Source organism: Vidua macroura, chromosome 2, assembly GCF_024509145.1.
Source record: "Vidua macroura isolate BioBank_ID:100142 chromosome 2, ASM2450914v1, whole genome shotgun sequence".
Lineage (NCBI taxonomy): Eukaryota > Metazoa > Chordata > Aves > Passeriformes > Viduidae > Vidua > Vidua macroura.
In genome coordinates this window covers 73,380,616-73,400,755 of record NC_071572.1, presented here as the reverse complement: position 1 = coordinate 73,400,755, position 20,140 = coordinate 73,380,616, and the positions used below count along the sequence as shown (strand labels likewise).

At 49.7% G+C, this 20,140-nt stretch overlaps 1 protein-coding gene across 1 annotated transcript; it reads left to right on the top strand.

Annotated features, from left to right (window-relative positions):
• The first annotated feature begins 7,849 nt into the window (after positions 1–7,849).
• On the top strand, positions 7,850–19,615 carry ACRBP (acrosin binding protein). Its single transcript, XM_053970948.1, has 10 exons — positions 7,850–7,972; positions 8,690–8,902; positions 12,128–12,222; positions 12,338–12,440; positions 12,648–12,915; positions 18,061–18,193; positions 18,374–18,553; positions 18,660–18,827; positions 18,903–18,989; positions 19,468–19,615. Exons 1-10 carry the CDS (start codon positions 7,924–7,926, stop codon positions 19,594–19,596), a joined length of 1,425 nt encoding a protein of 474 aa, XP_053826923.1. The 5' UTR covers positions 7,850–7,923; the 3' UTR covers positions 19,597–19,615.
• The last annotated feature ends 525 nt before the right edge of the window (positions 19,616–20,140 follow it).

The following is a 20,140-nucleotide window of genomic DNA, read 5'->3' as shown; positions in this document are numbered from 1 at the left end:
TGCTCTGTTTGCCTTGATGTCACCTCCAAAATAAACTGCAGCAATTGGTCTCTCTAGTTTTTCTTTCTCTCTTAGCTCTGCATTTATTGTAAATGGTAAATGTGGTACAGCTTTTTCATGTAGCAATCCTGTCACAAAGAAGTGACATTCTGCATAAGTCAGGCTTGAAAATGTACCTAATGTACTTGCAGAAAGCTACTGAGCTTTCTGGTGGCTGTGAAAAATACCAATCCCTCATGCAGTCATGCCCTCACAAGGTGAACATTTATTCCCACTATTGTTTGATCATTTACGTCATCAGTTGCCTTCTCTTAAATGAGGAGGAGTGGAGGTGGCAAAGGCGACCCTCACTGTCTGTTGGGCAGCACAGCTGAGAAGATAAGCCATCAGGACAAACCACATGCTTCCAAGAAGGTAGATGGGTTTTCCAGACAGGCTGATAGCTTGCTTCCCAGAAGGTCACAATCACCTTATTGCCAGAAATTTTGGCTGCTGTTACTAACATAACATTAGGCTCCAAAACAAGTCCTGAAGATCTGCAGTCTGAAGGTCTGTAGTGTCTGCAGTTAACTGTGAGGAGATGGCCCATACCGAAGCTCCTCTTTATCAATTCCATTGGCACAGCCTGGAGACTGACAAACCAAGTCTTCTTCCTCCCTGTGATCTGCTCACCAGGAAGGTTTAAGCCTTTCACCTGAAACATGGAACGTTTTCCTCACCCAGATTACTTGTATGAGGATCCATGGGGGATTTTGCTGTTATGAAGCCAAAGCTCTGCTCGGGTTCAGAGGACTGTGGTTTAAGATCAGTGCTACTCCCACCTTGCATGGGGACCCTAGCAGCCCTCAGCTCAGAAGCTGGTGTTGTTTTCTGTTCAAGTGAGTTAGCACTGAGTCAGTCTTTGCTTTTGCCTCAAGAAGGGATGTTCATTCTGTTTTTCTGTTCATTCTGCACAGAAAAAGATGAGTTCTTCCCCAGGCTGTGGCTTATATGGTTTGAGGTACCCCTGCCACAGTGTGAATCTCCATCCCCAGATTGTATTACACCACTTCCTGGGGCTTCCTTTCTTAAACAGAGGTGAAGCACATTCTGGAAGATGTTGGCTGTGTCTCTGTTACAGTTTTAGTAACAGGGAGACTCTGCCATAATCCAGTGGATGAGCAGGCTGTGGCAGGACTCATCTCTTCAGCTGGGGGTTACTCAGACATCCACTGGTGCTCAACTGACAGAAGAAATGGTGGATGTGGCCTGAACTGGAAAATGGGCTTTGGGCAGGGGGCAGGGGTCATGAAGGATGGAAACTGCTCCAAGCAGCTTGGTTTTGATGGATAGGACACGGGATTTAATGGCCAGCATTAGCAGCAAGTTCTCTAGGAACTGTGGGCCAGAGAGGTGTTAGAAGCACTAGCCAGCAGCAAGGAGCATTCCAGGGACTTCTGCTGCCACTGAGGGAATGCTCTGACTTGCACAATGAGACAACTTAGACCAAAATTTGGATAAAACCTGGGCATTTTAAAGTGGCTTGCAAGTATAAATGCAAATGAAATCACATTAAAAGCTAACCTTGGAAGAGAGGGAATAAGGGCAATAGTTGTGCAATATTTAATCACCAGAGGAGGAAAAGAACCAGTAGAAGCTAGAAAATGCAAAGTACAAAAATGAAGCCAGTGGGAACAAAGCCTGTAAGTGACAAGGCTGGAAACATGAGCAGCTTTTTTTAGAATGCCTTTTGTTTTTGATATAATTGAACATGGCACTTGTCCATTACTGACTGCAGATAGCAGAATTGTTTGTAATGAGAGGAGGGGAAGTGTTCTGTAAATATTTAGTCTGTGTTGGTGCTGGTGTCATATGGGGATGGTGTACTTCCTTGGCAAACAGTAAAGAACGGTTTTAAATGGCACCTCTTGGGGCAAAGACTTTTTTGATCATCAGTCCTCAATAAATGTTGTTTGTCGTCCTGTGAAAGCCACCCGGAGGCATCTGTGGGTTGATCTCTGTCAGACTCCGGATTGCTTAGGAAAACCTATGAGGCTGGAAAAGAGCCAGCTCTCTTCTGGTCCTTAATGATGTCAAGAAGGCTGCCACAACAGTCCAGATGTGAAATACTGGAAGAGCAGGGAAGTAAATTGCTTCTCTCTAAAACAAGCAAGAAATCCAGGTCAACAAAATAAAATCAGTTTGATGGGAACTTGCCAAAAAAATCAGTCAAAAATTACTTGATTTTTTTTTTTTTTAAGATCCTTGTTAATAGTTACCTGGATCACTGTACTGGTAATGGGATCTGAGAAGTTTACTTCTCCTAGAATTGAAGTGCTTAAAGCAGGAATATACTCAGTTAAAGTAATCATGAACTCTGTTACAGAACTGGCTAGCTTGCAGATTTCCTGGAACAGCTGTCAGTGCAACATAAACACTTTCTAAAATGGTGCTGGAGAAATTGCCCTTTTAGAGTGATTGGAAATATCCTAGTTGATGAGTGAAGTCAAGTCTGAGTTTCAGGAGGCTGGAGCCATAGAGCGTGATGAGAGGGAAGAATTCTGCAGCCTTGTTAAGCCCATTTATTAATAATAATTGGTCCTGCACACAAATGACCAATTTATCTTGCCCAGTTTGATTGCCCCATCTGTGGGCATCTTTCCTGAGTAGCTGGGCAAATGTGCTGACGAGGATGTTCAGCAAAGTATTCCCCTTTCCAAGGAGCAGATGTGCTCCTCAGGCTCCCATCCCTCAGGCTCTGCCACCACCACGTCCATGGCATGATGTGCATAGAAGCCATCCCAGCCACGACTGTCACCTTCCACCAGTGGGGCCACCTTCCTCTCCTGCTTGTGAATAAACTCACCCCACAGCTCAGCAACACTCAGCCTTTCTTTAAGCACTCTTAAGGTATAACTCACCTCACCACCACTCAGAGCTGTGTGGTGGACACTCTCTCACCATCATATTGTACATTCAATTCAAACGTTGCCCAAATCAGCCCAGAGGTCTCAGGTTGGCAGTGGATGACATTCCCAAGAGACAGCTTGCTCATAGAGACTGAAAATAAGCCCATCTCCTCCCAGACCTGCCAGGTTTGAAGAATTCTGAGCTGTTCTGCTTTTTATAATCAGCCACAGCCCTACTTTCTCCCTGCTAATGTGAAGACATTGAGAGCCTGAGTGGCCTGATCTGCTCTAAAGATCTGGCTGTAGGCAAGGGAGACTGCAGCACTGAAAGAGTTAAAGACTAATAGAAGGAAATGAAATGTCCTACCTTTCTTTCCAAAGACAACCGAAGGAAGTTTCTCCAACTCTGCTTCCTATTAGTTACAGTATCAGGAGAAATAAAGCTGTTTTTATCCAATAAAATGAATTTCATTTATAAAAATAGTCAAACATCTTGATTAATTTATGCTAATTTATGTTTATTTTTCTGAATACATAAAAGAAACTAGGAGTGTTAGTGTTAAAAAAAAACACATTTGTGCCCAAGGCTTAAGGACAGGCAAAGCTGTGACAAACACCAAGCTCCTACATCTTGGTGTGATAGAAATGTTCAGCAAGGTGTCCACTTCGGTCTGTTTTTGCAGGTGTGCAATTTAATTTCAGTGGGCTGGGTTGCTGCCACTGAAGAAACAACTCATTCAAAACTGAAACCCCAACTGGGAGTAGGAAAGGAATTATTTTTTACACACTGACAACAAGCAAGGAAAAGAAGTGTGAGACCTTGACATTTCCTCATTCTGAAAGCCTGAATGATGCAGTCATTGGAAGAACCCATTTACTTACCACAGAAAGACTGAGGTGGGAAAAAGCCTCTCTGGAGCTTTGTAGTCCAAGCCCCTGCTCACATTAGGTATAAAATTGTGGTTGGATCAGGTTGTTCTTGCATGAAACAAACCTGCCTAAAAAGGCTACAGCAGTTTGTTCAAGCAGGCTTTTATGTACCCACTCCATTTTAGTTTGTATTAATAATTCAAGAAACCATTTTTAAATGCTGTTTTTGCAATCAATTAAATATTCCATTTTCTAAATGTCAAGTAAAAAATGCTTCATTCACTATTTCCTAACAAAATAAAATGTAAATTAAGTATTGGAATTAATGCAAGTTATAGCTCTGTGGTGCTTGTACAAATGTGAATAGATTAACATATCTACCAGGTTAAAAAGAGTGCCAATTTTAATGTAAAGTCTATATTTATCAGCAGATTCACATACTTCTCAGCCAATGACAGTAAACCCACTGAAATAAAGTACAAATGCAGAATGAAGATGATTTAACCTGTGAATAAAGTCAGCAATTCAGAGAATTTTGGTTTGAATCGGAACACTCCTAGGTGCTTTTGTCTGTGCAGATGGGCATCTGTGCCCTGCTCTGCATGGGCCAGTACCTACAGCCCTTCCCTTCCCAGCACTGGGATCTTGGAGTAGTGTTTGGAAGAGTTAGTGCTGAACAGGAAGGGGGTCTTTGCTTGTCTGCTGTGTGATGGCTCTGAGGCCTCTGGGCAGGGCTGTCCCCTCTACTGAGAGGCTCCTCAGGACTGTCCAACTCCTCGTGTGAACAGAGCGAGTGTCCCCCTTGTCTACCCTCTCCTTTAGGCGTGTGTTTTAGGGAATGGACGTATCACACCTTCCTTTGGTGCACTGCAAGGAAGGCAGTGAACCTGGCGTGTCTCAGGGGCTCTGTCAACCCCTTCCTGAGACCACCCCAAAATGGACACAAGCAGAACTGCTTGTGGCCTCCTCCCTAAGCAGCATGCTGTTTAATTTCTAGCAACACATATCCAGCTGGATTTGGAAGCATTTTTCTATCATCTCTGCTCACATTTCAAATTATTTAAGACACATGCTTTCTGGGGATGCTGCTTGACAAGCCACTGGAATTCACACCTAATCTTAGTGGCCTCCATCTCTATGGGGTTTTCAGCTGACCAGACATCCTCTCCCTGCCCCAAACCCCCCAGTTTAACTCACTGTGCTGACACAAGGTCTGCAAGCCACGGTCCTGGAGTTTCCAAGAGGTTTTCAGTCATTGCTGCTGCCGGCGGTGTTTGTGGTGGAACGTGCAGCATGGAAAATGCTGAGAAATAGCCAAAGTATTTGAGACAACAAGGAAGAGGAGCTCATCTGCTGAAGATGAAGTCACAAACCAGACAGGCTCTTACAAAGCTCAGGGTTAACATGCAACTGGATAGCAACACAGAAACATCACTCCGGCAAATTCTTGTCCTGCTGTTACACCTCCCTACTTCTGGCTCAGGGACTCTGGGGGCCTGGGGGTTACAGCTGTGTCCCTCAGCCTGCTGGGTCCCAGCTGGCACAGGAACACTGGCTGCAGGAAACTCTGTTGTGTGGCAGCCCTGAAAACAAGGGTGCAAATCTGCTTCATTGCAAAAATTACACGGCTTGTAATGCATCATCAAGGGTGCATCCTTAAAGGTGCCAAGTGAACCCTCAGAAATCAGAAAATACTGGAATTAGCATCACCCCCGTGCTCTGCATTGCTGACAACTATAATTGCTTGATGCAGCAGTAGGGAGTAGACTTCCCCCAGCCTGCAGCATTGATGCATCATGTACAAGTTGCTGTTCCTCCCCTTCTCTTCCCTCCCCCAGAGATGACTTTGTTTCACAAAGACTTGAAATGCAGGTGCCCCACAGCCAGCTGGCACACACCTCATCAAACAGCACAGCAGTGCCTCCTGCTCTCGCAGCCTCCCAACCCTGCTGGGTGCATGCCAGAGACTCATTGGCTTCTATAGAGTCCACTTGGGGACTTTGAGTTTTCTGAAGGATTCTGACAACCTGAACCAAGTCCAGGACGTGCCACAGTGCATGAGAAGTGCTGACTTGCCAACACGTCCTCACATCTGTAACCACCTTTCCAAATAAACAGCAGCTCCGCACAGGCATTGCTACCAGAGCACCAGCCAAGGGGCACTCCTTTGACAGGTCCCCCTTCTTTTACATTCATTCTTGTTTCCTGTTCTCAGGAAAATAAATCTCTTGCTGGCACATGAAGACACAGGCAGTGTAACCAGCACTGGGCAGATATCAGTAACACTGTGTGCCATTCCCAGAGAAGTTTTGGGTGCCCCGTCCCTGGCAGTGTTCAGGGCCAGGCTGGATGGGGCCCTGAGCAACCTGGTCTAGTGGGAGGTGTCCATGCCTGTGGCAGGGGGGTTGAAATGAGATGATCTTTAAGGTCCCTTCCAACCCAAACCATTCTATGATTCCATGATTCTGTGGCATGCCACATCAGTGTGCTTTCCTTAGTCCCACATTTCCATCAGCCAGTCAGGTCAGCACTGAACTTCTCTGGGAAGCTGCTCAGTCAGGGTGACAGCTCAGCCTTGACTATTTCGTTGCAGAGAAGTGGAAGTGATTAACAGAGCTAGGGATCTGAAGGCCCTGCAATTGTCTAAAATCGGCAAATAAGCAATATGTCTCGAGCTAAGTAATGGAAGACTAGGAACTGCCAAAAATATGCAAGCTCCAGCAGTGTTGCCTGTTTTAATATGGGTAGCAACAGCTAGCTGGAAAAACTCTCCTGATAATTGTTTTTCTAAAGAGCTGCAAAAACATTCAAAATTCAGAGTGCTGTTTTCAAATGGTCAGGCTTCAAGCTTCTCAGAAACGCTGCTTTCCAACAAGACATCTTAGAGCAAACCACAGCTCGTCTCCTGCCAGGCCCCGCAGAGCTACGTGCTGACAGCACAACACCTTTTTAATAGACTGCGTGGCTGGAGCGATTTGAGCTTTCACCTTGATAGCCGGAATGGCCACAGGGCACTGGCAGGCGATGTGTCCGCCTTGCAGCCGCAGCCGGAGCATCCGCAGCGCGCTCTGCAGCTGTTCCACACAGCAGAGCCACTGGAACCTCCCAGGACTTGCGGCAGAAGCGGCTCCTGCAGCAGAATCCTGCAGCGCGGCTGAAAACTTTGCCCGCTTTGCCCGCAGCTCCTCCCTGGCTCCGCCGGTGCCGCTCCGCAGAGCCAGGGGTGACAGGCGGGGGCTGCTGTGCCAGCCTGACTTCTGCTTACGCCTGCACTTCCCGGAGCTGCTGTGCCAAGCGTTTTCCTGCCAGCTGCTCGCCCGTGCTGGCTGTCTTTCCCTGTGGCATCAGAAGGTGCCCAGCTGCGGGAGGCACCGCGCTGGCTGCGATCCGAGCGTTGCTGTGTCCGTGCCCTGCACTTCGGGTGTCTCGGCATTAAGAAAAGGGCATGCGTGTGGGTCTCCATCAAAGTCAGTCCTTGGGGCTCTGGGCACTTCTGCGCTGGTGGTCCCTAAACCCTTTTTGCCGGCAGCAGCCTTCCTGCTTTTTCCTGGGAAGGCTTTACTGTGCACAGAGAGTTGCTCAGGGCCCCTTGTGCAGAGGCTGGTGCTCCCTTGACTCCCCGGGAGTTCAGAAAGTGGTGTGTCCGCCACACAGAGATCAAGCCAGCTTCCCACCACACCCTGAAGCAAGCTGGTGCTGGGACACTCCTGGGAAGGCGAGGGGTGCTTCTCAAACCCCTGCAGATGGAACAGATGTTGCCTTCTTTCCCCCGCATAAAACATTTTGGGGTTTAAGGTACCCCATAGGTGCCACTTTTGGGGTACCCTCAGCTTCAGGTTAGCCTGGCCAGGCCTCAAACGTTGTTGTGGGTCGTTCCCAGCCATCCCCGTGTCCCCAAACAGAGGGAGAAGCTCCCAGCTTGGTCCCGCTCCTCCTTGTCCCCATGAGCCTGGCGCGTCCCCTCCCTGCGAGTGGCCAGGTCCCCCAGCCCCGGCTGCCGCCCGCCCCTCCCCAGCTCCAGCGTGGCGCCGCTGTCCGGTTCTGGCTGCGGGGCATGGCCCGGGAATGGTTCCACCGTTGCCAAGGGCAGAACCCGAGTGCTGGGACTGGCCGCATCTGCCCGCTCGCTGTGTGAGTGACTCCCGCCTGGCCACCGAGCAGCTCCATGATGCTGAAGCGTGTGGCAGACACAAAGTGGCTCTTCTGGCTACTGAGTAAGTGACTGTCCTTGCCGGGCCACCTCAGAGCCTGGGCCTGGGGCCTTTCTTCTGCTGCTGCCCCACCCGCGTCGCTCACAAGACCACCCCAGCTGGCCCACAGGTCATGTCAGCCCCCAGCTCTGCTTGCCCCCGGCAGCTGGAGGCTCTTGCAGGGGACTTAGGGCGGGGGACAGAGGATGGTGCAGAGGCAGCAGGAGAGGGGGCCCAGCCGGAGGCAAAGAGGGGAGGGAGGAGATGGAGGGATGTCCCCCTGGACAGGGATGTGCCCATAGCATGGTGCAGGGGGCAGAGGAGTCACCACCATTGTGGGTGCCTCTGCAAGCTGGGGCTTTTGAGGGGAAAAATAAAAAAGCACATCAACGATATTCCCCCCCCCCCAAAAAAAAACCCCAAACACACACACACGAAAAGGAAACAGCAAAACCAAAGTCAAAATACTTCCCCCCAATCCAAACCAAACTCAAAATAAAATCTAAGTTTTAGAATTTCTTGGTTTTTTTCTTTCCTTTTCATTCTTCTTCCCCCCTTTTCCCTGGGGCTCCCGGTTACCTCAGCACCCTGCAGGCAGGGATGATGGAGGGAGACTTCAGGCCAGCATCTGGAGTGTTTGTCCCAGCACTCTGTGCCAGCGGACAGGAGCAGGCCAACCTGCCAGCTGCTCCTTCATCTCCGTGGACAGCCCATCCCATCACACGTGCGTTTGTCCCGCAGGCGTGCTGACCTTGCCGATGGCCGCTGTTGCTCCACCGGTGCCGCCTGTCCCGGGCAGCCCGCTGTCGGACGGCGAGTACGAGCAGTTCTTCGCGAGGCTGCACCCGCCCTGGCAGGCGAACATGTTCTGCCTCCTGCGCCAGGCGTACGGCTGCCTCAGCCCCAGCATCCTGCGCCTGGACCAGGTGGAGAACCACGGAGAAGTCCCCGAAGGTAAGGGCATCGCCCTCCCCCAGGCTCAGAGGAGACGCGTACCTAGCTGGAGCAGCGTGGCTCTTTCTCTGCCTCAAAATGCCACAAGACTGTGGGAATAGGATGGGTTGGTTTGGGCTCTATGGCCCAAAGAGTAGCTTGGAGCAGACACTGGCAGAACTAGAGCACACCGGCTTTTGTGGCCTCTCTGAGCATCCTTTTCAGTGCTGCACCACTTTCCTAGAGAAAAAAAAACCTTTTCCCAAAGGCCAGGCCTAACCTCCTAAGCAGGAATTGGCATGGTTTTCTCCCCCCCCTCCATGTGTTGTCTGGCACCACCAAAAAGGGTTTGTCCACTTGTAGGTTTCCTTCAAGCCCTTGTGGGCTGCTGTGACTCCTCCTCTTCACCTGAGCAAGCACAGCTGTCCCAGCCTCTCTTTACAGGTCACGAAAAGCCAAAGAAGCCACAGCCACTTCGGTGGCCCTTCCTTTCTCCCCATCTCTGTTGGTGGGGTGGCAGGAGGAAAAAGTGGCCACAGTTTTCTCAAGCTCAGTGTAGCTCCTCATCTCTTACCAACTTCTTCCAACTTCATCTGAGGGTTAATGCAGCATCTTGGCTCATGGGCTCTTGTAGGTCTTTAAGAAAACTTGAGATGATAAGCTGCCTTTTTAAGTGTTTAACATTTCAGGAGCCAAGAAACATCCCAGTTCAGAAAGCACCATAGCAACAGCACCCTTCAGATCTCTGCAGTCATATTTTCCCTGCACCCCTGCATCAGAGAATTTAAGTGGTATAATTATATCTGTGCAGCTGAAAAACTTGGGACTACTTCTGTTGTATTTTTCTTCAGAGGAAAAAAAAATAGGAGCAATTTTCTCATAAAAAAATATGTCTTTATATTTAGATATGAACGTCAATGAGCTGAATGATCAGCCAACTGTGCTTATTTGGACTGCAGCTTGAGGGCAACTATTTCTTGCTGGTTTCTGCAGCTGTGTTGGGGGAACGAGTCCCACCCCACATCACCAGACGCAGGGATGGGTCCTGTGCTCCTCATTCACTTTTGGTCACCTGCAATCCACTATGCCCTGCTGCTTTGCACACCCAGGGTCTGTCCCTGATTCCTCTCCTCGTGGTGCCCAATTCCCCAGCACTGCTCTTTGTCATGTCCAGCCACACTCCCACTGCTGCTGCCTTCAGAGACTCAGTTCTCAAGAACAGAAGCATCTGGAAATGCCAGTTTTGCAGGTTGCCCTCTTTACCTTCTTTTCTCCCATCCCTCAGCCTAACACACCTATCCAGCAGAATTTATTCACCTTTGTGTTACCTTTTGTTCCCAGTTTGGGGGCTGTTTTGGCACGTTTCAGGCAGGCTGAGAGGTGGAACAGATGTGGCAGAGTGTGTGCCCTCTCATGTTTAGCCTCTGCTGTCCTCACAGAGCTATGGCAGTGTTGTCTACATCCAGATATCCACGAGCATTAACTGTGCCCATTCAGGTGTGGTGCTGAGGAAGGCAGTCACCTTGTGCTTTAAACAAAGGACAGTGTGAGGATCTGGAGTGCTCCCTACAATACCTTGAGCTTTAAACAAGGGATGGGCTGGGGTTCTGGAGTTTTCCCTACAAGCTGGGCGTTTTTCTGGGCTGGGATCCTGGTGTATATCTGAAATTCTACTTTTGACGGCGCAGCTGTTTGCTCAGCACGAGAAGTGAGCTCAGGGTAAAGGATGGTGCATGAGCAGTATCAGGAGGGCAGTGCAATTCCACTGCTAATGCCCTCCCTCTCAGCCAGCACTCCCCCTGTTCTCACAGGTCTGGCTGTGCCAGCCAGGCCATGCACTCCTAGAGCAGAGGGAGCACAAGATCACCCAATTCTTCAGGGTTTTCTGCTCTCCTGCACACCCTTGGCTTTCCTGCAATCACTGCAGCTCTGGAGTCAGCGTGCTGGCAGTGCTGGTCAAGACTGCAGTTTATGTGTGTACAGGTTTTGCCAGCAGCATCCTGGCCCTATGGACCCTCCTCCATCCCCTGCAAGGCTGGAATTAATTTCAAATTACATTCCCCTGAAGAATTTGTCTCCTCTGGAGCCATCTGCCTGGAAAAGCTGTTGCAGCCCCATCCCTGACCCAACAAGACCAGGCTGGATGGGTCTTTAAACAACCTGGTCCTGTGGAAGGGGTCCCTGTCCATGGCAGGGGACTTGGAACTTGTTCAATAAGGACCCTTCCAAACCAAACCATTCTCTGATTCTCTGGTGTGGGAATCCAGGGCATCCCTCTGGCCTCCCTGGAAGGTCTAGAACCCTGGCAGGGGGTCAGGAACCCCCCTGTACAGAGCCCCAAGAGACACTGTTTCTGATCGCTGTCCATGGAAAAGAGTTTTCAATCTTACAGGATGACTTACAAGCTCTGAGTGTTTGATATAAGTAGTAATTAGTGTGGCACGGGTGCAAAAGTAGAATTTTAGGATTCTAGATAAGGGGTTCAAAGGGGGCAAGATGGAGGAAATTGGGCGTGCCTTGTCCTTTTTCTTCTTCTTCATGCCCTCTGTGTTTCACTGTGGTGTTGGCATTTTTCTATTGGTTTAGGCTGGGGACACGCTGTTCAACATGGGTGATAGATATCGGCACGTTATTGTAAATATAGCACACGTAGTTTCTAGTATATAATGTTTGTAACATCCCACTGAGGGACAGAGTCCCGCACGCTGTCCTGCGAGACAGACCTGCTGCAGGTCAGAGAGAACATGTTATAGATAAGAAATAATAAACAACCTTGAAAACCAGCACAGATGAATTACAACTTCTTCTTTGGCAGCAGGACTGAAAGACAGAGACTTTCTACAATCTCGGGATCATTTAAATACCACAGATTCTGACACTCTGGTGCTCCCAGGCCCGGTCTGGTCATCTTTTTAACCTATTATATCACTACTTGCCTTTTTTCTCTTTTTTTAAACCCAGCAAGGACTAATAACAGAAGCATCAGATCCTGGAAACAGGAAGTTTGCGTCTCTGTCACAGGGAAGATAACTGTGTAAAAAAGGGCAGAAGGACAAAGTGAAATCCTCAGGAGGCTGGAGGGAAAAGGGATGTGGTGCCTGGAATTGGGAGCTCTAACAGCCCAAGGTTGTGATCTCCACCTTGGGGCACACAGGGACTTTCACTGCATCCACAAGCTGCCACCCCAGAGGGTCCCCGTCTCTTGGTGCACCCAGGCCTGCCTCGATCCCACATCTCTGTCTCTAGGGCCAGTCTGCTCTGAATTTCCAGAGTTGGTGCAGTTCCAGACCTTCTGCCAGTTTGCCCAGTACCGCTGCCTCAAACAGCAGTTCTTCATCAAGGTGAGGAGTGGGCTGTGGGATGGGTGGAGGGAGCTTCTCCTGGGAAATGGAACGGTGAGGAGGAAGGGAAGATAACACAGTGAGAGTCATGTTTCTCCCTCTCTCCTCCACGCAGCGAGTCCCATGTTCGAGTGAGTCTCTAACAAGCCCTTTCCCGATGGAGTCATCCAGCACCGTGAACTCCTCGGCAGAGGGCAGAGGCTCCCCTGTCACACAAGGTATGGCTGCACTGAGCTGTGCTGGGCAGCCCTGCTCACCTGCTGGTCTCCTGTAGCTGCTCTGCACCCCTGCAGCTTTCTGTCTGGCCTCCAAAAGCCACCCTGGGCCGCTCCATCCCTCTGTCTCACCGCTCAGAAGCAGGCTGTTCTGTCACCTGCTGCAGGACAATGTGTCAGACCTTCTCAAGTTCTCTCCTGCACTGTTAGCTCAGAAACCGTGGCCGACGAAGCACCCCCCAGCCACACCAAAGGTGCCCACACCCTGGCAGAAGAACAGGACACCAAATCTCTGGGCTGCCACCTCACCTTCCAGGACGGAATCCCCAGATGACCAAAACCTGAGAAAAAGCATCTGGCAGCTGATCCATTCAGCCCTCTCCTTGGATGCATCCTTGGACACCAAGGCCTCCTCTTGGAACTTCACCAACTCGGGCCCAGGACACACATCAGAGCGGGAAATTCCCCCCAGAGGCAGGTGAGGGGAAGTCTGCTCTTTCTGGGTACCACACATCGTCCATGCAGGGCTGTCCTCGTGCACACCAGACAGCAGCCCCGGGGCATCCATGTCCCTGCTCGGAGCAGCTGGTGAGTGTGGGCAAGTGTTCTGGAGCAAGCTGTCCCATCCAGAGCAGGAATGTACCTGGGGAGCCCTCGCTCCAGCACAAAGTGAGCAGGGAGAGGGTGATCCAGCACTGTTAATGCCTGAAAATGGCACCGTCCTTGCATCCCGAGCAAAGTGAGTTTAGTCTGGGGCTGAGCTGCAGGCAGGGCTTTGTGCCATGCTTGTGTTTCCCCACACTGTGGCCATCTGCCCTATGCAATCACCTCTGCACTCATCCTCCTCCAAACACATGTCCCAGGAGTCTGGGTGATGTGCAGAAACGGTGTCCTTGCAAACACAGGTCCTTGGAATGTGTCTCACTGTGCTCCTTGACTCTCGGTGTGCAAGGCAAAGCAGATGTTTCTTAAAGTACATCTTAAAGATGTTTCTTAAAATACATCTTAAAGATGTTTCCTAAAGTGCCCTGAGGAACCCTCCCAGGAGTGCTCTGTCCTCACCCAAGGGGAACTACAGCTACAGCAGCACTGGGCTAGGAAAGAGCCAGGAGCACAAAGCTGTGCAGGGCCACTACTTCTCCTCGAGCACGTGAACCTCTCTGCACTCTGGATATGTGCACAGCCCTTCCTAGGGTGTTGCTGGTTCCGCATTCTGGTTTTGGAGGCAGCATCACGGCAGTTCAGCACGGGGCCCTGCACCAGGCCAGCTTGCTGCAACCCTTTCACACGCTCCTCAGCTCCTCTGGCCTACGGATGTGTTAGGAGCTCAAGGAGCATGTTGAGCTCTTCTCAGCTGGTCTGCGAGAATCTGTTTGCCTCTGTCCTCAGGTACCTGGGGCTGGTGACAGAGAAAAGACCTGCAAAAGGATATTATGCTTTCACTCAAATTCACTTTTTGATCCTTTGTTACCTTGTGGCTGAGGACCATTTACTTTGACTGACATAGAAATATTATTTTGCTTACCAAGAGAAAAAAAAAAAAAAAGGTATCTAGATGTGGTTTTCATGGAGAAGTCATTTTGGTTTCGCACTCTTGCTGGCCAGTGGTGTTCCTGTAAGTGTGCCTCATTGCACATCTGTGGTTTCTCTTGAACACGCTGCACACCGCTGCCACAGCGCAGCCAGAGATTCCACTTCTGCATGTAAAGATGAATTGCATCATGTTGTTAAAACCATAACTGTCTTCTTGCAAGCCTCTAACATATGTCATCCTCCTTCCTAATATCATAGGAGGCTTTCACAGCCTGGAAAAAGTTTTCCTGCTGTATGTGCTCTCAGGCAAAATGGTGTTTCATTGAGGATTTCGTTCTCCCTGCCTCTGAAACTGAGCCTTGCTGTGATTGAGTTCTATTGGGATTACTGGGGGACTGCTGTGATGGCAGATGACACTCGCTGTTCTGCTGCAGAGTTCCTCAAAGACACTAATGCTGACTGTGTGTCTGTAACTGGCAGCCGAGCCCCATCAATCATGCTAAGCAAAGCTTAAACCCCCACCGAAGGATAAAAAGGCGAGATAGACCGCGCCTGTCGGCTTTGCATGCCGCCACATCCCGCCTCCTCTCAGAGGGACTTCAAAGCATGACCTAAAAAAGGGGCAAAATGCCTGGAGGCATTTCCATTCCAGCAAGAGGAGCAGTGCTGGGTGGGACTGGTCGTTGTGCACAGGTACCATTAAGCATCTGGTTTAACACAAGGTGGGCAGGGCTGTGATGGGCACAGATCCCAGAGCTGTGTGTCTTCCCTAGGGTCTTATGCCCAGCAGGACATCCATCCTTCTTATTCGTCCCCTGTGGCTTGTGGCAGCTGCTCTGGCAGCTATTCCAGTTTTCATAGTGCCTGATGAAGCCAGCTGTGATCTTTAGAGGGAGACAGGGCAAGGATAGTAACACAAGAAGAATCTGCAGCACTTTCCTGTGGTCTTTCTGGTAGCAGTGAATCATTGGGCGGGAGGGGGAAATGAAAATTATTGCACCTATTTGCCATTTTTAGTCCTTATTGTGCTTTCTGCCTTATTTCCTAGAATTTCCTCTCCTCAGAGTTACCTCTAAACCATGATTCAGTTTTGAAATAAGCTAAAGAGAGCTCCGTAGCCCTTACCTTACAAAGCCCGTGCAACTCTCATTTTCTGCAGCAACTTTCAGTGTCCTTTTGAAACACCCCCATTTTCCAGCTCTGGGTGCACTACCCAGTGATGGGATTCAGCATTTGGGTACATGGAAGGACATCAGCCTCCCTTCCCTGCTTTTCTGTTTGCAGGAAGAATTGCATTTGCCCTTTTCCCCAGAGATTCCCAGTGTTGTGTCATTTGTCAACTACAACCCCTGCACACCTTTCAGCATCACGGCTGTCCGGATCCAGATTTTATTCTGTTGGTATTCACATGTGGATGCTCACCTGTGGTTCATGTGAGCCCAGCTTCCCCAGCAAGGCTGCTCTGAGCCCTCTCAGAATCCCAGAACTGCTAGGGTTGGAGATCATTTTGTCCAATCACTTGCCAAGGAAGGGTCACCTGGAGCAGGTGACACAGGAACATGTCCACGTGGGATTTGATTGTCTGGAGAGGGAGACTCCATGACCTCCCTGGACAGCCTGTTCCAGTGCTCTGCCACCCTCAATGTAAGGAAGTTCTTCCTGCTGTTGAGGTGGAACTTTTTGTGTTTTAGTTTATGGACACTGCTCCTCTTCCTGTGGCCAGGAACCACTGAAAAGAGTCTGGCACCATCCTCTTGGCACCCATCCTTGAGATACTTATGTGCAGTGAGAGATACACACACTCCTGGTGACCCCCCCTCCTCCTCCTCCTGCTTTACCACTCCAAACAGTCCTTGTGGTGCTTATCTACTTCAACCCCAGAGGCTTTCATTTTAAGGCCAGACCCTTCATTAAAAATACCATCCCTAGGAAAAAAAACTCTTTTTGAATTATCATCACCCATAACCAGCCCTGGCATGCAGTCAAAGATCTTTTTTCCTCTTTCTGAAGCTGTTAAGAGTGGCTTTTTCATAACTGGTTTTAGTTTCCTGCATCAACCCCCCTAAATCAGAATATACCAGGTTCTGGAAAGCTGCTGTTCGCTCCTTATCTTCTTTTCTGCTCGCCTCAGGTGCTCACTGCAGCCAGTATCAGGAAGGCTCAGCAGCCGAAAGCTAATGGCCCAAATCCTTGTCATTACGTGGCAGGAGAGGCAAATGCTGCTCACCAGCACTCTTCAGAGATACCACTGAAGCAGGCTCTGTGAGTCCTTCCACATCCTGAGATGCTGAAGGATGATAAGCTGTTACCTGAAGTTTTCTCTTTTGCCTTGGATCAATTACTGATCTCGGCCCACAGATTCTCCTTAATCTTGGTTTGTTTTTTTTCCACATTCCCTTTGGATCTTTGCCTCACAGTACCTGTTAGGCTTTTTCCAGGGCAGTGGTTAGGACAATAACATGCAGAGGTACTAAGCTGGGGAGGGATTTGCATTAGGAAATCACTTTAGATAGATCCATCTCTTTCCCTGAAGCATGGTGAAACCTCTGTGCATCCACAAACAGCTCAGCAGTGTGTAAACGAATGGAGAGAACCAGCAGCAGTGCTGTTATACTCACCCAGAGGTGGTAAATCAGCTCATAAATTTGCAGCTGTGAGGCCAGAAAACCTTACAGCAGAAATGGAGAGCAGAGATAGAGGAGGAAAAGGATGTGACAGAGAGCACAGCAGAATTTCTTGGTAAACTTACGCAGTGTGGCACAACTCAGTTTTCTGTGAAGCTCATCACTTTTAACATAGGAATTGCCCTGACCTTGCACCCTGGCCTTCCTGCTCAGCACAGGACATGAAGACATGTCTGGTGAGCCCCAAAGAAAACTACAGTGCTATGTGGTTGAGCCACAGACTCCTCTCCTAACAGAAGTTTGAGATATCTTTTTGAAGTCTCTGAGCTCTGGAGGAAGCACCCATCAGCTGTTCCCATGCTAAATACCCTTGGTGTCAGGAAGATGTAGTTTTCTTCTGGTTTCAATGGATCTCACCCCAAATTCCAGTCACCAAAAGTCATTACTCTTCCACCTGCTGACAAGGAGAGCTTTCCAGCTGAAGCCCTCCTTGGTAGAAGTGCTGACTGACCGAGTGGGAACCCACTGGTGTCTCTGCTCAGCTGAGTGATGCTTTTCTAGCTTCTACCTCTAAGTGGAAGTTTTCCAGGCCTTAGGAAATCTCATTTTCATGACCTTCCTTCTCTACCTCTTCTTATTTTTTTTTTAATACTAATCTGAAGGTCTCCAAGAAGTTTCAGATATTCTCAGGAAAACTTGTCCGTACATGTTAGCCCGTGCATGGATTTTAAAAGCATTTTAACACAAGCAGTTGCTGCTCTTCTTTACTCTCTGTCAGATCAAAGTTTGTTTATTTATCACTGGCTTTGTTTCCAGACACAAGAGGCAAATATCTAATGAGCATGTTTACCTCTTCTGCATCATTGATGATGATTGAAACCAACCATCCCTGTCTGCTAACAGTTCTGTACCATGTTTACAAATTCCATTGTTCCTAAGAGATGCCAAATATTCTCATTGCTCTGATCCCACTGTCCTTACATTTTCTACTTTTAGCTACCCATGTCAGCTTGGATGAACAGCAAATTCATGGTTAACAAGTTTTTTTTCCCATTTCTGTCAAATACTTGGGAGGGAGACTTAATATGTGACATCCACCAGACCCAAATGGGGCTGCCTGATGTTCAACACTCAGCAGACATCTAACAAACATCTCCTCACTGTGCACTCAGATGGATGAAATTAGGCAGCAGCTGCTGCAGGGGTCCTGGGCTGTGCTCCTCATCCAGGCCCTCTCACATGCCTCTAAATGCACAGCAACCCCTCTGTAGCCTCTGTGTCACACAGGCATGTGCAGACCCTGCAGAGAGCCCTGTTCCTCTGTGCAGTTTAGCTAAGAGTCCAAGGTATCTTTGGGAAGGGAATTTTTATTTTGTTTTGGGTTGTTTTCAGTTTCTAACTAAAGATACATCTCTTCAGTTTGTGGCAAGGAATGAGATGACTCCCTCCTTCCCTTTCTCTGTCAGCCTTCTAGCCCTGCAGAACGATGAGGCAGTGCTGGTCCTGTGCTATGCAGTGCTGGAGGGAAATTGCCTCTCATCGATGCTCACCATGGCCTGGAAGGAGATGGAAAAAAGAGTCCTTGGGTTTGGAGACTCAGTAAGGACACCAATGTCCACCTTTGGCCCCCACTGTGTGCAGGCCACCTCCTGAGAGAAGCTGACCTGGGTGACCAGGGAGGCAGGCTCCAAGCCAAGAATATGGGAACTCCTCAGCCTCCTCTTTGGGGAGGTTCTCAGTCTCCTTTTCCCCCCTGACTCCCCGCTGGATCCACCCCAGGTGTGTGACAGCCTTGGGCGGCACCACGTGGACCTGTGTCCCGACTGCGCGTTCTGCTCGCTGAAGAGGGAGCAGTGCCAGAACATCAAGACCCTGAACCGCATTCACTGCGACTCGGGCAGCTTCTCCACCTACATCAACCCTGAGATCTCAGCCCAGCACAGGCATGCAGAGGGCAAGGTACTGAGCGAGCTCTGTGTCCTGCTGCTCTCTCAGGAGGAGTCTGGACTGGGAGCTGGGGAAGGGGAGGAAGAAGCATGGCTCACTTTATCCCACCCCTTTGCAGTCCAGGTCCTCACAGACCCTGGAGGACTACAACGTGGACTTTTTGAGAGGGATGAGGTTGGAGTACTGGTGCAACCGGATGGCCATCTATGGCTGTAAGGATCCTGCTGTGACCATCTGGCTGAAGGCAGAGTATGACACCTTCCCAGACATGGATGGCTCGGGAAAGGTGGGTGACCATCAGTGGATGTTCCCATCCCTCCTTTTCCTCTTCTTTCTCTGACCTTCATTCCCCTGTCACCAGATCTGTGACTCGAGTGGAGTTCAGCATCCCAACTACTGCATGTTCAAGAGCTACCAGTGCCTCCTGAAGAGCATCTACAACGAGAGGGTGAGAAGCAGCTATGCTGCCTTTTGCACAGCCTGCTCTTCCATGGCTGGCCCCTCCACAGCCAGCCCCAAGCCCCTGCTGGACTCACTGGCCCACTGCTTTTCCTCTTAGGAGGATAGAATTGGGTGTGTTTGGGAGAGGTGGGGAGACAAATAGTGGCCCTGGCACAACTGGGGCGTCATTGCTGGGTGGAATTTGCACAGACAATGTGAGGGATGATATCCCTGTATATCCCTGAAGGGCAGGATCTCCCCCATCTGCTAAGCAGTAACAAAACCCCAAATCACCAGAGCAGGACAGAGGACTGGCCTGTATCCTAGCAAACACACAGTTCAGCTGTCAATTCAACTGGTCCTCCCCTCTTCCCCCTGGTGCCCCCATCATCCCAGCCTCCAGGTGCCATCCACCATGGAGGTATCCTTCCTTGGGGAAGGATGGGCAGTGGTACCACCCCGACAAACCCAGGCTCTCCTTGCAGGTAGTTCGTGTGGAATGCAAGCGTAAGAAGACCTACCGGGTGCTGAGTGCGAGGGAGGGAGACAAGGAGGTGCAGCTGTGGCAAGAGAGGTTCCATGGCCTCTCCAGGAACAAATCAAAAAATTATTAAAGTTTGTAAAGACCTTCAAGATAGTCAAGGCCTTTGACCAAATAACACCATGCCCTCTAAACCATATCACAAAGCACCAAAACCACTTGTTTTTTGAACACTTCCAGGGGTGGTGATTCCCTGGGGAAGTTCCAAAGCCTGACCACCCTTTCAGTGAAGAAATTTTTTTCCTAATATCCACCTGAACGTCCCCTGGCACAGATTGGAGCCATTTCCTCTTGTCCTGTCACTGGTTGCCTGGGAGAAGAGACCAACTCCCACCTGGCTGCAGCCTCCTTTCAGGGAGTTGTACAGAGTGATCAGGGCTCCCCTGAGCCTCCTTTTCTCCAGGCTAAACAACCACAGCTCCTTTTGCCACTCCAGACCCTTCACAGGCTTTGTGGTCCTTCTCTGGACTCACTCCAGCCCCTCCATGTCTTTCTTGCAGTGAAGAACCCAGAACTGGACCCAGCACTCGAGGTGTGGCCTCACCTGTGCAGAACACAAGAGGACAATCCCTGCCCTGCTCCTGCTGGCCACACTATTGCTGATCCAGGCAGGTGCC